The sequence below is a fragment of the Diadema antillarum genome, unplaced genomic scaffold (genome assembly GCF_040938485.1).
Source record: "Diadema antillarum isolate AM-2024a unplaced genomic scaffold, OU_Dant_1.0 seq00001608_RagTag, whole genome shotgun sequence".
NCBI classification, from domain to species: domain Eukaryota; kingdom Metazoa; phylum Echinodermata; class Echinoidea; order Diadematoida; family Diadematidae; genus Diadema; species Diadema antillarum.
Genome location: NW_027272321.1, coordinates 245,749 through 262,500, shown reverse-complemented (window position 1 = coordinate 262,500; position 16,752 = coordinate 245,749). Strand labels below are relative to the sequence as shown.

Genomic DNA, 16,752 nt, shown 5'->3' with positions numbered 1-16,752 from the left:
GAATGTTCAGAGGAAAAAATGTTCTGTTCTGTGTCTCAAATCTAAAGCTCCCTAATATCTAGAGGATAAACCATCAGCGCTAGGCGATTATCAACATGGCATACACCAATGCAAACACACAAGACATTCTAAGTCCATCGATTTGACAGGGGTAAATGACAATAACAGAATTGCCTAAAGCTTGCGTTAGGTTCTAGAATCTCGTAGAGTGGGAAACGAATAAAATGAATAAAACTGATGTCTATTTCTGTAACTCAAGAATAGATATTTAATCTTAAAGTCCCACAAACACAAGGATAAAGAATGAGGTCTAAATCGCATATCTTTTTGGAACATCTAATAGTGCCCTCTTTAATTCATTATCTTGTACATCTTTCATTTTAACAACTGAAAATTTACCTCGCGGTGTTTCATGCAGATTGACTACGACTTTTCCCTAGAAACAAAATGAAATACCACAACAGTAACACAAACAACGAAAATCTCATGTTAGAGGAATGTATGAAGAGTTTGTTCGCAAAAACCGATAAGTCCATATTTGCCAAATTGAGATATTTGCGATTAAAGGTCAAGAAAAATATAGAGAATGATAAGAAGATTTTTGCTTCTTTTGACCATAACTTTAAAAACCTTTATGTGTAGTGACCAATATATCATTTAAAAGGTATCATTTTGTACTTTATGACAGAGTCCGTACTTCAAAATCATCAAAAATGAACTTATCGGTTTTTCTGAACAAACACTTCGTATATTTCTAACTCGAATCTGCTGGCAGGACATGGACGTTCATCAGCGTAGAAGGATAAAACATTAGTTTTTTCTTATTTCCTCTAATCACTTCCCATCATCTTTGTAATGTACATCGAAACCCATCAGGAGTTTCTCTCGCTTAGAATCTGAACATTGTCCTTCCCACCACAATTTGAAATCTCTGACCCTACCATGCCAGGACAAACCAGGGTTCACCGTCACGTGTATTAATTTCTGTATCAGGTAGCACAGATTGACGCTTGGTTCGCCGGTGAGAAAGGAGCGCGGGAAGCATGCAATCTCAAAATCCCGTCTCCACGAGAGATGCGCGTAGTAGCGCGAGTCGTCCGCGTCGAGCGCGCGTATGAAATCCACAAATTCCTGCATCGAGCCAAAGTCCTCTAGGTGGATGAACGAATCGGGCGGGGCTAAACGCTCGTAGTCGGCGCGGGGTGCTCCGTACACAATCGGAACAACGCCATTGCGTAATGCCTTCTGCCACATCTTCTCCGAGATGTAGTCCCTGCATTCGCTGTTTTCCAGGGCGAGGTAAAATTTGTACTGCGTCAGGACTCCTACTTCGTCAGCCGTGGAAACCTTTCCGAGTTTGCCGCAGGATCCGTAGGTGTCGATCGGCAGGTGTCTCTGAAGTTCGTCCATGAATTCTCGTCTCTTCCACGCCGGCCTCCGGCAGTTAGACGACATCCAAGCCATCAGTTTCGTTCGCTTTGGTAGTGACGCGTTGCGTCCTTGTGTATGTCTTCTTGTTTGACAATACGGAAAATAGATGTCTGCTTCTTGAAGATAAGTTATGGAAAGATTATAAGGGTTCGGGGTGCCGACAGGAGGTGCATACTCTGGGTCGTGTTGCGGGCTCTCTCGGGAATATAATATCCACATCTGCCCTGCAGGACGTGTCGCCATGAGATCGACCAATCGGAGTCCCTCCCGGAGAGATGAAAGTATAATGAGAACGTCGATCGTCGCCATTATACCCCCTGGGGAGAGATCGCTGACGAAACTCGTTTCGATCGCGCACGAATTCGCGAAGCGACATCTGAACCGTCGCCATTCCTCGGAGTACGCTTTGCCGAGCGAAAACTCGCAGTGCGATGCACAATATTTTGCTATGCGTAAAGTGCACTTCTCTCCGGCTGCAGCTCGTTGTAGCTTATGCATCACTCGATTGACGTCATAATCGACCAACGGCCTCCCACGAAGAATTCTTCCGACGTCGAGATTCAAAACGTCGTGATCAATTACGGGCATACTCCTTTCAAGGAGTCTTCGCTCTCGACCCGATAGTCGCCAAACCGTCGACGAAGAGTTCTTCACACCAGTGGGTCTGACGGTGTGGCCAGGAGAAGGCGTGAGGAAGTGTTTCAGTTTCTTGGACGTCTGATACACCTCCTTGAACTCCAAAGTTTTTAGGTTTTTGAATTGGTTCGTTCGATTCCAGCCAGTCGTCAAGCCGAGAGCGAGCAGTGTCATCGAGACAAATGCGATGGCTATGATGACAAAATTCTGAATACGCTTCAGATTCATACTCACTCCACGCCACTCCTGTTCATATATCAGTGATCATCGACAAAACTGAGTAGAGCATGATGTAGGTTTCCATTCAGGGATAGCTTTCATACTGGTCAGTCATATCGTGAGCGTGTATTTTTCATCCTCCAGAATAAACGTGCCATCGGATCCAACAGAAATTATGCAGACGAATTTAAGACAATGTCTCTGTCTGTGACTCTTGTATAAGGAAGGCTTGGCCATTCATTCTCTTTTATGCGACTCTCCCGGTCTTTTACTGCCAAGACTCGCCCTAATGAACGTCTCCAAAGACGACGGAGATTGATTAAATATTTGACCAAGCGAGGGACATCAGAGACTGGACGAGTTAAAGGGGTAACTAGATATTAGCAACTGATACTAGTAACTGATCAGTGGGAATCAGTGAGAATGCCGGGGGATGATTATTCCAATCCTTGTGGGATTCATTTAAGACTACATTATTCATATATCGATGTATATTGTTGTGTGAAATTGTGTGCATCAGAATGGTCTCATAGTCAAGTAATGTGCAGTTTAATGTATCCAGGTTAGAATGCCTGGACAGTGACGGGGAATTAGATTGCACATTACTGGAAGTTGAGACCATTCTGAAGCAAACAATTTTCACCCAACAATTAATATGTACTCTTAAATGAATCCCATCAGAATTGGAAAAATCATTCCCCAGCATTCCCAATGATTCCCACTGATCAGTTACTAGCCACCCCCTTTAAATAAGTGTCGTCGTGCATTGAACGTGCGAAAAAGTGATAAAACATATACCCCTTGCGGATTTGAGAGTGAATCAATCTTAAAAGTACTTGTTGAGAAAGAATATGTAAAACAGTATGAAATTAATTTACAGGGTTGATAATGCCGCTACCTCATGTATAGATAACCAGACTATTAGTGTCACTTCAAGTTGTACTGAAGTTGAAATTTGGTCAATGGTTCTGACTTACAGACTTACAAAATCAAACTTAAACGTAGATAAAAATCATGTAGATATTATAAAAGTAAAACAACACAAACAATCTAATATGCACTAATGACTGATATAATGGTTGCTGATTCAAGACTGCCTCTTGTAAAGTTCAAAGTTCAAATTTAATTTAATTTCCATCAAATAAACAGAGAAAATTATATACAATGTATAGAATGTATAAGAAGAACATATTCGTAATAATTGCACAAGCGTAAATTAACAAAATACATATGATAATGAGTAACAAAATGACGAAAACATAATTGTATTTTCTTTAAATATCAACACATGCATAATATAAGTTAAATAAGAATGGGAATGAAAATGGAGGGTCCCACTAAAAAGCAAAGCTTGTACGACATGGGACCCTTGAACAAAGTCTGTATATGAGTGCGCGCTCTTCATGTTCAATTTGTGTTTTGGTACCCTTCGTTCCCCGTCGAGACTTCTGAAGAAGGTGGAGGCTACCGAAAATTTGAGTACAATAAACTCATTCTTCATTGGAGAAATAATGCATCAATAGTTTATTTCTTGATTCTTCGTTGTATATATATATATATATATATATATATATATATACATTGCGAGTAAAATCTTGTTTGAAGTATTACAGCGTTTTTTTTAAATAGTTTCCATGTTTTAAGTCTTGTTGTAATTTTTGTATGTTTTGTTTGTTTTTGTCACAAAAAGGGTTGATCAAAACCCAGACACTTCGGACCACAGCTTATGAAAAGATGCCTATTCCCTGGGAGATGAAAAAGAAGTATCGACTTTTTGCACGCAGGCGAAAGAAGATAGCATGATTTCACCGTATTTTCATGCATTAAGCAACGACTTGTCTAGCTCCGATAATTATTCTGTGTTTATTTTAACGATTTCATCTAATAATTGAACAGTTTGATATAACAGTGTAAGTGAAACGATGACGTTGGTGGAATCATTCGTTTCATTTTAATCAGTGGACTCGTCTCGATATCGTCTTAGCTGTGGAACACAAAACAATATTGCTAGAAACAGACCTTTGGTGTGATATTATAATCATCGGATCTCCACAAAGTGACCAGTCATTGTTATAATGGTCATCGCTTGGGGTCAGTGAAGTCATAGCATCTTCCTCAGAAACAGCTTCCTCAAAACCAAGCCTACGCGAGACCGTCCACGGAATGCCCACTTCCAGCTCTTGTTGAATTTGGCACAACGTTTGTCGAGACACGTGCATTGTTAGCCATGTTAGCCGGGACAGCATGTTGACCACCGGTAAACAGTCTGCCAGCCCTAATGCATGGAATCGCTTTAACCCATTACGTTTGAACATTAGCATAAACCAATTTGGTCTAAATTAGGGCTCGAAGTCATTTACCTACGTAAATGTAGTCGACAAATACAATAGACTTACCACAACCTTTTCGTCAAGTAGATGATATCTTGCAAGTAAAAGGAGCCCATGCACTATAGGGGCCTATGTACGTACGTACGTATGTATGTATGTATCATGTGTGCGTATGTGTGTTATACACTAGAGATTAAAAAAAAGTGTTTTTCTTTTTAGTCCTTTCTTACATATATCATTTGTCCATGTCGAAGGAAACGATGATAAGATTTTACATTTGACACGCTCCGTGCGAAGAACATGTTGCCATCTTCACTTGAAAGTGCTCTAGGGAAATGAAAAATTTGATCGCAAAACGACGTAACTTCATGTTTGCCAATTAGAAATATTTGCTAATAATCCTATCAAATAGCAAAAATGAATAAGTACTCAGTATATAAATGAATAAATAAAAGGAAAATATAAGACATTTTTAACTTCAATAATATTTTGTTATTATGATACAAGTAAGGTATCATTGGAATGGATTTCTTTTGCTCTTATCTTATGATGAACCTTAATACTTTAAAATGTTGAAAATAGGACGCTTAAACCGTTTTGCAACCAAATTTTCAAATACAAGCAATGCAGTATAAGGCGCAGGGGAGCACCAGCACCTTGACTACTCGATAGGGGACGTCTTCAGCGAGTCGATCGAGTACTCCGGCGGAGGATCATTATCCTCTCGACTTCTTCCCTCTCGCCAGACCACCACTTCTACCAGGGCGTAGCCCAGCATTGACACCACCAGAACGCAGGCCAGGATGACGAGTTTTACCCACACGCAGAGGAAATTACTGTAGGCGAAAGCCACGGTGAATCCAACTGACTCCCACAGACGGTAGTTGGAATACGCGGGCTCCTGCATCTCTGGGAATAAGATTCCGTACAGAGCTGCATGTGGAAGACATTGAGGGAAGGGGGGGGGGGGGGAACAATGAAGAAAAGGTTAAATGAAACACTGAATGATTTTGATATTACTGGCGATAACGATAATATTGTTACTAATGACTGTCATCGATTTATATCACTCATTCACCATGTTGTGATATACTCCGAGTTTTTATAAACAAGGGGATTTGTTTTCCTTTTTTGATTTTACCTCAATTACAATATACAAACCATTATTTTTCATATGTTTTTATATATGTTTTTACTTGAATTTCATTCAATTTCAGCATCATTTTACAATGAAAGGAGTACAGTACCAACAAAAATAAGCAGATGTATCCTTCTCACTTGTGCTGCTGAATAATTATTACACACACACACACACACACACACACACACACAAACAAACAAACAAACAAACAAATACAGACACACATTTGGCCATTGTCTTGCAGGTTGGCTAAAGCCCTTACAATTAAGCTGTGTTTGCCAGATGGCATCAGCCACTCCCCATAGCGCCGCGATAATAAAGAAAACGGCCAACTCGCTGCTTTTCGGCTGCCAAACCCCGAGAGCGACTATAAGCGATGCGTTGGTGAGGGCGCCAAAACAGAAGAGCGGTACTTGACCCGTGTACTTCGCCAGCCGTCCGATCAGGAATGAACAGGAGGCGTCAGCTACCCCGTAGCATATCATCACGTAACCGACCCAGCCAACGCCAATGGTACAGGTTACGTAAGACTGAGAAACGGAAATGTGAAGATTAGAAAAATATTAATGAGTCAAAGGAAAATGGTTCTGATTTGTATATTTTTCTGTATGGAGCGTAATCAACAACAGCAGTAGGGTTCAACTTCAAGTCCCTCACATGGCATTCAAAATGACATTGATTACTCTGAATATCTTAGCCTTTTATAACCCCTTCTTGAAGAAAATGATATCGGTTGAGATGTCTACAAATGTTTTATGTCAAACGGGGTGATAATTATGTAGTAGCTTGGAGATATCACTTATTAGGCGTTGCTGATCCACTAGCTTTGGTGTATCTGTCTCTTCTTAATATGTCTCTTCTTGTTATTTCAAAGTCAAGGAAAGACTGGCGCAACATTGGAACCGTACCTATTACGGAGATCTAGTTGGGTCATAAAATCTCCACACTGTTTGTGATAACAACGTGACTGTAACTGCAGTAGATTAGTAGTTGTATATAAACCTAGAGCAGCAGTCTCTTTTTTTCAGTGTGTGCATGGCTCTTTAAAAAAAAGTGGCGATGCCGTTTTCATTACTTTAATAACAGGTAGGCACACATTAACATACCTGGGTCGAGAGAAACATGGTACGTTAAACATTTTGGGAATATACGCACCTAAGGCATCGAACTCGGGCTCTCCACTTTATGAGTCCAGTCCCTTAACCACTAGACCACAGCGCTCGAATATTTTTGCAATGTACCTACCTTCGTGAAGTCGCCTGTGATGAACGCCTGCTCCAGCCCACTGAAGACGGTCACCGGTATCACCAGCAGCAGCCGTGGGTGCCGCATCAGGCGGACCGTGGCGAAGAAGAGATCGCACGTCCCTTGCTCCCGGATTCGCTTGCTCGCCTTCACCTGGTCGACGAGGAAGGCGACGATGAGGACGGCCACGATGCCCGATGCCAGGTAGATGCTGAGGAGGATGTAAGTCAACCTTTGTTCTGGTGGGTCGCAGTAAGTCGTGCCGTTGTCGTCTCCCGTTTCTAAACATCAGGTAAAGTCACACAGCCCATGGGAATTTTTAATCGCAGGTTGGAGATTACATTTTGAAAACCGTATGCCTTTGCTCGAATAAGGACTCAGATAAGTTCATAACTGACGCTCAAACTCCTGAAACCAAGATTTCTGACACGGTAATACGTGTTCAAATAATTCTGATATACTAACTAAATGCACCTGCTGCACTTAGATATCGATTTGCTCATCAAAATTCCGTAAAGTTGTCGTTCAGAGAACACAAAACAAACAAACAAACAAACAAACAAACAAACAAACAAACAAACAAGCAAAAACATTTCATATTATATCAAACATGACAAAACAAGAAATACAACCACCCCCAAAAAAGTGACGGTTCTGAGCGCATCGACAAGACATCTGAATAAATGATTACAACCACAAAAATGGTGGAAAAACCTCGTATGTTAAGAAAACATATATGGCATTGAATTTGTTGGATCATAAGTTAAAGGGATGGTATAGTATTGGTGATGATGAGGTTTGGAGTTTTAGCTTTTCGCAAGATACCAAGAAACCAACTATGAAATAGTACAGCTCATACAATCAAGAGGTATTCAAAGTTAATCGGTTATGGAATGGCTTAGACATCCAAAAAAAAAAAAAAAGAAGGAAAACAAAGCAATCGTAATAAAAGGTGGGTTCCACCTTTCATTAGGATCGCACTGTGTTGGATAACTCAGCCATATCGTAATCATTTTTTATCAAATAAACATTGAATTTCTCTTGAAATTACATGCTCTTTCACATTTACATATGATGTTTCTCATTATCTAAAAAAAAAAAAAAACAAAAAACATGAAAGAAACCTGAAGTTAGGTCTCACCCAGAGCTATATGATCCATTTAATATTCTATTACGGGATTATAGGAACACCCTCTTCATAATAGTGGGAGCATTGCATTTGGCTTTTCGCAGAGATACGACAATAGAACGAGGTATTAGCGTCCGGTTTGTATGTTATACGCTGTGGCCTGTTAGGAGGAACGCAATGAATATTTACATAAATATATGTATATTCATTGTACTGCATTTAGTCTCAAACTTAGTCAAAAAGTCTTGTGAAAAGGCTAAGTTATGGTGCACCTGTATAGCAGTCTTTTGCACCGCACTGAAAGCGGTCGGTCCCATTCAGCGAGACCTCTTGACGAAAGACAAGCGAGGAAATGAGGTTGCCGATGATCTGAGACGACTGGAAGAAAAAGAAGAAGATCCCCCAGAACCGACTCACAATAGAAGGGATCGTTTCTCCTGTATCGAAGAGTAAAAAAGAAAAGAAAGTAAACTATCGTGATACAGATAATGCTGCTGCTCTTGATGATGATGGTGGTGGTGGTGGTGGTGATGATGATGATGATAATGATAACAATAATAATAATGATAATGATAATCATCATTATCATGAAAATAATGATGTTTATTATCATAACAACAACTGTACTAATGATAACAGAAATAATCATGATAATGATAATGATAATGATAATGATAATGATAATGATGATATAGCCTTCCACTCAAGCGGTATTTAAGAAAGTATTCTCTGCAGAAAATGGATCTGCAAAATTATTTCAATTGTGAGTTACATTCAGCAGTAGCTGTACCATAAGATAACAATGCATCTATAAATACCTGACAGCTTTGCATAGGCAGCAGCTATGGTGGTGAGGTACGTGCTCTTGGCTGTCCACAGGGGCGCCGCCCCGAGGCCGACCAGGAAAGAGGCGGGAATGAGAGTCGCCCAGGTCGGATAGTAGTTGGCCACCGTGTAGAGGGCGTAACACACCATGCTCACCATAATCGTCCATTTCAGTCCAAGATGGCGGATTATGAAGGATGGGACCAACATGGCTGATTAACAGAAACAAACAATCAAACAAATAAACAAACAAATTACAAAAGTAGTAAATACCTGAATTGTTACCAATTCAAGTTTTCTTGTCTTCAATTTGTATTCACTTAATTGCTTACTATCTTATCGTTTATTTCAATTTTTGTCATGCTCGCTTATCCCCATAAGCTTTACAAACCAACACTCGAAGGAACAATCAGCCAAAAACTGACAGGTAGCAACCATAAGCTAAACCAACTGCATAAAACTGTTTGAAAACACAAAATATACTTGGAAATCCTGTACCCTCATCATAGTCGGCAACTTTCAGAATTCTTTGTTTGCGGTAAGATTCGTTCGTTGTCTAGCTACTGGATGAGGATTATCAGTTAAACATATTATCATACTGTTTTTTAATAATCCAAGAATCCAACTGACAGAAAATTAACGTGTGTGCGGATCATTCAGTAACTGCTCATCACAAAACAGACTTGATTCGTGAGTCTTTAATTGACCAGATGTAATGCTTGAAAAGATCTGATGACCGACTTACCTGTCGTTCAACCTGACAAGACGAACATGGCCTAGATAAAGGCTAATCGTGCATTTCTCAGCTTTCAAAGCTTATAACAAAGAAGAAATCATGCAGCAAATCGTGCGAGAATATGCTACAACGCCTAGATCTCGAATTTGACTCACCTGACAAAATCAGCGTGGCATAGATGGTGCTCAGTGAGGCCAGGCCCAGCCCTTCGTCGCAGTTGATGCTGCTCTGGAGGTTGGACAGGGCTTGGAAGGCGGTGAAGACGAAGAGGAATGCGCTGCTGATGAGGAGAAGGTTCTTGTAGATCTTTGTGCTGTCGAACAGCAGTGCCGGTAGCGCCATTTCGTCATCATCGGGTGGATCATCGTCTTTCGGAGCGGTGGAGAATACTGCCGGTGGCTGGGGAGACTTTTTGTCTTCTAAAGTATATTCTGCTCCAGCTGGATATATATGTAACACAGGAAATTGATGATAATTTCTCTTTTTATCATGTGACTTGTTTTTGATTTAATCTTTGGCAGCCGGTAGAAAAAGAAACCCTAGATATGTTAATCAATAATCAATCTTAACATCACCTGAATAACCATCGAAGCTAGGTATTTTTTAAATGTTGATGGTACTGAGCTCATCACGTTGTATGCCTATTGACGGACAACTGTATTAGTCTTATTTTTCAATCAGTTGAGTTCAATTTGACCACCTGATTGGTTTCTCATGTGAGAGGGCGTTGTTCGTGCAGTCTCGAACATACACTTTGTCCCTGCTGTTGTTATAGCATAAACTTCAGCAGAGATTGTTGCTTAAATACGTTAGCAGAATAGTTACTCTGCATTATGAAATACCAGCTACATCATCAACGATGCGTAAGCTGTTGTAAAATATATGAAAACAAAACGATACAAGAGAAAGCTTTAACAAGTAGAGAGCAATAAATCAAAACGATCTAACACATGAATCAGTGAAGGGTGTCACCGATTTTCATTTTTGTTGTTGTGTTCGTTTTTCGGCACAGTCTGGTGGTAATAAATGCGATGTGAATAGCGCTGCTGAATGATAATCTAGTTCAGATGTATTACATATCCATTACCATCAAGTAGCCTTTTCGATTTGGCATCCTTGGGCAACGACGTTTTTCACTAGATTCGACATCTGACATTCAAAATGTGGACAATGAACCCCATTTGGTAAACGCATGATATGCTGTAGATGCACGCACAAAACAACACAGAACAAGCCACTCCAATAGTCGCTTGCAGGGTTTCAAAGTTCGTCATGTATTGAGTATGTCTCCGCTATATCACGCATTGTCAAATACGAAATCCAGTTAAATAGGAACCTACGAAATGCAAATGAAATGATGCTAATGTAGTCCTTTTCGTCATTAATCGCAATAGTTAAGTATATAACCGTCATGTTTGAACGATCCGCTTGACCATCTTTCTACAGGTCGGAGAGCTACTGATGCAGACAGTCTCACAGGTTCCTGTGAGACGCTGGATCAGAGGGACTTGATTAAAAATGAATGCAGTTATCGTCGATATGACGTCAGACATTCGGAGAAGGGTGTACGCTATTTGATCTTTACTTACACAACTTTCAACTTCAGACCGAGGTAAAGTGCTTAATCAATTCACGATGTTATAATAACACCTGATAATGTATGTCAGCATCGCCTCTAGCAACAAAGACAAAAAATCTTTGGATATATATAGTAGATAGGGAAATATTCCATTAATAGAGTTTGCTTACCCTTTTGTCCACTTGTGTTTTTGGAGTCCATCGTTCGTGATTATATCAATAACGAGACAGAATCCAGGTAAGAATCCACAGCGCACACGGGTTATCTACAACTTGCTCCTTGCCTTTCATATCCAACTAGTTATAAGCTTGTTATGGGTTAGCTAGGCATTCGACTATAATACAAGATAGATAGTACAGCTGTAGGACCTTGTGTCTGGTAGAATAGTTAGTATATAGTGCCAATCTGTGGCTGGATAATCACATGGATAATCAGACTTCGACTTACGGTAGCTATCAATCTGGCACAGTGTCTTTCTGAAAAATAGCAAACACGGAGGAGTTACCTTTGAACCCAATGCATCGAGAATCCGAGGTTGTCCTGCATTCAAGAAACAAACATGTATTACACACACACATACACACATACACACACACACCTACCTACATAAACTTTACCACGTGCTTTTTTTGGGGGGGGGGCAACCAACGGCGTATTATATCTAAAGAAAATCACATGTCAAACAGAAAGAATATCGGCTATATAATCATACACTAAAAACAATTCACACCTAAAACAATTCCCGGATACGGATTGAAAATGATGTACGTGTATGTGGCAATATCTAGCTTTACAAGATGTAGGCCTATTTGCGTTTGGATACTATGATCGATGTTAGCTTCAGTGCAGTCTTTTTGCTAAGAGCTTCTGTTTTATATTGTTAGGTACATCATCTCTTGTGTCAGTCTGGTAGTAGCCTTTTGACAAGGTCCTTCGCTCGTCCCCATTCGCTAGACACAATTCAGCGCGAGGGCCTTGTCAAAAGGCTACTCTGGTAAGTGTATCGTGTGCAAACACGGAGAAAACATTTAATGACTGATTAATTGTACAGATTGGAACTTGATCTAGGACGGAGGGCATCAAGTGTATGAGGCACACTCAAAAAAGAAATACCCACAATATCTCTCTCCCTCTCTTTCTTTCTCCCTCTCTCCTGAGCTACTTACCGCCCCCTAATGACAGATATATTGTTACATTATCTCTTTTTTGCGCATTGTCCCAAATGACGTTTAGGTTGTTTTCAGTGGTCTGTAAACAGATAATCAGGCGGTCTTCAAATATGACCCCTAAGAGAAAATGATGGCACTAAGCTTAAATAGTCTGGTTTCCAGACCCTTTGCCACAATTTAGTCCCTTGCACAGAATAAGCAAGTTCTGAACATGATTGCTGAACGGAGTTCCACTTTGCGCATGAGCAGAATAAAAAGGTAATTCGTACCAATAGTCATGTTGGTTTTTGAATTCACTGGGATCTGTGATGTGACGATTATTCATGTAATTCTTATAAATGCTGCTTGCCAACGAACCCATCTGACAGCAAAGTGGTATTTGACAATATCAATAAAAAGAGATTCAATGCAAAATAATTCTTCAGCTTTAATATACAAGAAATATATATATAAAAAAGCTACAACTGTGATCCAAACGTAAGACCATATCTATGACCCTCCCCGTACATTCCTCCCGCACAGGCGCACCTTGTTCGTTCATTTTTGTTTTTATCTTTGTTTTTCTGAATAGTACTGTACATGACTATCATCTATCTAATATTCATCAATCTATGTATATAGTCTTTTATCTATAAATCTGAGTATCACTTTCTCTTTCTCGCTCTCTCTCTCTCTCTTATAACTCTCACTGTTCATCTCTAGTCCTTGTCTCGTTAATGTATAATGCCTTGACTTCTCTCTCTCTCTCTCTCTCTCTCTCTCTCTCTCTATGATTTCCCAAACAGAAAAAGATAAATGTTACTGTATGATACATTCTCTCACAGTATTAGTCACAACAAGAGACAACCACAGTTGAAGTAGCTCAGCACAATTCTGCTCATACCAACTTTTATTATTAGCAGGATGGATATTCAGTCGTTAGTCTCTAACGGTTACGAATATCTATTTTACAAATAGTGTTGATATTTTCACAGCACATTAATGGACAGGGCTCCGATAACATTACCCGAAGGTACACGAACTACAGCGACAAAATAAGCATCATCAATGTTAATGCAACACAATCATGCACAGGCACTTTCCGAGATCATGGAATGCCATGTAAGCGACACATTACGTAATCTTAACTCGGCGTTACACATCGGTATTGGACACGCACAAGTTCACGCACACAGGCTGTGTATTGCCGAGCGGTAGCATGCCGATCAGATACATGTAAAGCTATCGGCATACAAACTACATCATGTCCTAAAGAACTTTTTTGATATCACTCAATGTCATTGGATGCAGCATTCTATGAAATTCTGGGGATTGTAATGGATGACGAGCTCTATACATTTAAAAACAGATATCATCACGTATTCATGTCCAGTCACATGGTTACATTTTGTTCGCATAAAGCCATTGTCCTTCCATGAAATGACGATCTCCTAGTGTTATTCAAAAGCATGAAGCATATAGTATACATTATCAATTTCGGTTTCATTTTGGCGGGAAGCAGCTACGCAGAGGAGAAATGAAACCGGTTGTTACCGCCGTTGTCTGCTTTAAACCTGCAATGGTTTCCTTGGCGACTACTTGAAACAATCAAACATTCTATAATACCACTTTGTTTAACATTGCCTCGAAATAACTATGAATAGCAAACAAGAACATGGCTTTTCATTTCGTAACGAGCGACCACGTAGCAGCTGCAACTTTCCGAAAGATTGCTAACATCCAGATCATCCACTTTCTACGTACATCAAATCAAAACGTCCCAAGTCCATAAAATTTCGGTAATCTTTGGTCAGATGCTACATCGAGTATGGAAACATGGAGAAATTTCTAGACAACTCCATCTGCTTATCAACTACACTGACAATCTAGGAGAAGTCTTCAGAGACCCCAATGTATTCACATAAACGATATCTCTTCGCGTAAAACAAAGACACTACCAACAAACACAGTCAACAATATATGCATTAATATACCTACACATAATCATAAAAACCAAAACAAATACATGAGGTAGCTCTAATCATATCAACCACATAAGTACCAGTTTATGAAAGTATACAGATGACTTGATGGAAGAACTTACATACTGCTTAAAAGTACAAATTGAAGCTGGTAAACTTGTAAACTGTACTGAAGCGGCTGAAACACTTTTTCACACTTATTCTTCATACTTTCTCTGTGTCCAATAGACAGTGATATCACTAGCTTCACCACAAGTTCACCACATGGTCACTTACTGTTAGCCTTTCTTGCAAGAATGACATAATACTGTTTAGCATGTTCGTAGGTAGAGTAAAACCAAGTTTAGCAAAGCCGTATACTAAATGAATTCAAGCTACTGGTGAAATGGTGAAACCATTGCCATTCAGAATCATAATGTACATGTCATCTTTCGCTCACTGCGCATACAGTGTGACGAGATGTCCATACCTCACACATAATACAACTCAATTTGGCATAGCCCCTGATATGGAGTACCAAAGTATGATGTCATTGCTATTCATCGCCATGGAAACCAGTTCTAAACAACATCATCTGGCCCGAATGTTTATGCGCACACCTGGTTCCAACCTGAGGTATAACAAAAGACTGTGACGTCATCACTTCGGTACTTTATAGCGTTCGAATTTTGTAAGTACTTGTAGAAATTTCAACACTGGACACTAACCCGCAACAAAAGCATTTAAAAAGCTGTAATACAAAAAAAAATCGCTGTAGTGATATATTTCAAAGGTGCAGCAATACAGAAGATAAACACTATGATCATCATACGTGAACAGGCTTGTCCTGAGAGAACGCTATTTTTGTTAGTTTGTCAGCACAAATCAGCATTAAATACAAGCAGATATAGGCAAAGTCATGAACGATGAAGGGTAAAACTCAACATCATTTTATTCTCTTTCAGCGCAGTATTATTAAAATAAGGACAATCATATCATTTCAAAGGAAATAATCAGTAATCAATGTTGATCTCCACATTATGTAAATTGTTACATTTATTCTGCACGCATCTGGACACAACCCCCTCAAAACAAAACAAAACAAAATACAAAACAAAACAAAACAAAACAAAACAAAACAAGCACAACAGAACAAACAAATAAAAACAAAAGTAAAAAAAGGCTTTTGACTGAGATTCTATAAAATTATTATAGTCCTCTGGGAGACAAATCTCACACACTTAAAAAAAAAAAATTATTTACCGACACTCAGTTTAGCTATAGCATGTTCGTGGGGAGAATTAAGATAAATGTACGGAAGTACAACATCGAGGATACACAGTATACGAGTCAAATATATTTTCATTTCGACCTATGGACGATGAATGTCAAATAAGCATTGAGTACATAGCAACACCTGTCGCACTGTGACGTGGTACCGCAAAGTTAAGCTGCCATCGCCATGACCAAACTGCAGCTTCTGTCTCTTGCGTTTCGGATCACACTCAGCATGATTATTCAATTCAATTCAGTTCAAATGTTGTTACTCTGTATTTTCACATTTTTTTTTTCAACAGCATGTACAAAGAAATAAGTGAAATTTGACATGCATTTTGTCGAATGTACGCAAAGACAGCTGGGAATAACAACTTGTTCATGTCTTTATGATCCGTACAAAAAATGATCACTTATGGATTCTGATCACTTATGATTATTTTTTTTTCGGTCGAGGTTGGTACCCTTCGCACGATACGGATATAGATGGGGACAACCTTTCTTTTGCCAGTTATATAATAACTGGATTACATTACTGTCAATTCTTTGTGCACAACGTGGACATGGCCTCTTCTTTCTTTTGACGTAATTTTGTATCGATTCATTCCTTACCTATCACCGTCGACTCCTCCTAATGTGCCTGGATTATTCTTCCCTTCTTCCCAACTTGCTCCTCCTCCTCCTCACCCCTTTTCTATTTCATCTTCTACAAATTATTCTCTTTCTTTCTTCTAAGACATCTTTCCCCCACCTTTCTCCATCTCCTGCTTCTTCCTTTCCTCAATTCTTCCACAACTTCTTCTCATCTGCGGCATCATCATCGTGGTCACCGTCAGAACAACACACATTGCTACGGGAGCGTCAGCTCTATACAACACTTGTTAGGTTTCCAAATATACTATTAATATTCCCAAAGTCATAGCTATTATACATACATATTCAATGCAAACATGTAAAGACATCTACAATCTTTGGTAAAATCATTAGACAGCTTGCACCACCAAATATCCACAATGACAATGTTCGTCTTGCTCGGCAAAGTACATCTTTTCCGTGCATGATGAAGAAGAGTTATGAATTCCAACGAAACCTATAAA

General features: G+C 39.5%; 1 protein-coding gene across 1 annotated transcript; it reads right to left on the bottom strand.

The window, feature by feature from the left end:
* Nucleotides 1–5,277: 5,277 nt before the first annotated feature.
* Nucleotides 5,278–11,637, bottom strand: LOC139711087 (protein unc-93 homolog A-like). Its single transcript, XM_071623004.1, has 7 exons — nt 11,442–11,637; nt 9,848–10,132; nt 8,950–9,168; nt 8,404–8,568; nt 7,003–7,283; nt 6,020–6,287; nt 5,278–5,549 (listed from the first exon to the last, which is right to left on the bottom strand). The coding sequence occupies exons 1-7, from the start codon at nt 11,470–11,472 to the stop codon at nt 5,278–5,280; spliced, it is 1,521 nt and encodes a 506-aa protein (XP_071479105.1). The 5' UTR covers nt 11,473–11,637.
* Nucleotides 11,638–16,752: the final 5,115 nt, after the last annotated feature.

Coding starts and splice junctions, on each gene's coding strand:
- LOC139711087 (XM_071623004.1), bottom strand. CDS start 11,472: ATGGACTCCAAAAACACAAGTGGACAAAAGG. Junction 8,569..8,949: donor TGCCTATGCAAAGCTGTCAG/GTATTTATAGAT, acceptor TCTTCGATACAG/GAGAAACGATCCCTTCTATT. Junction 5,550..6,019: donor CTGGCAAACACAGCTTAATT/GTAAGGGCTTTA, acceptor TTCCACATGCAG/CTCTGTACGGAATCTTATTC.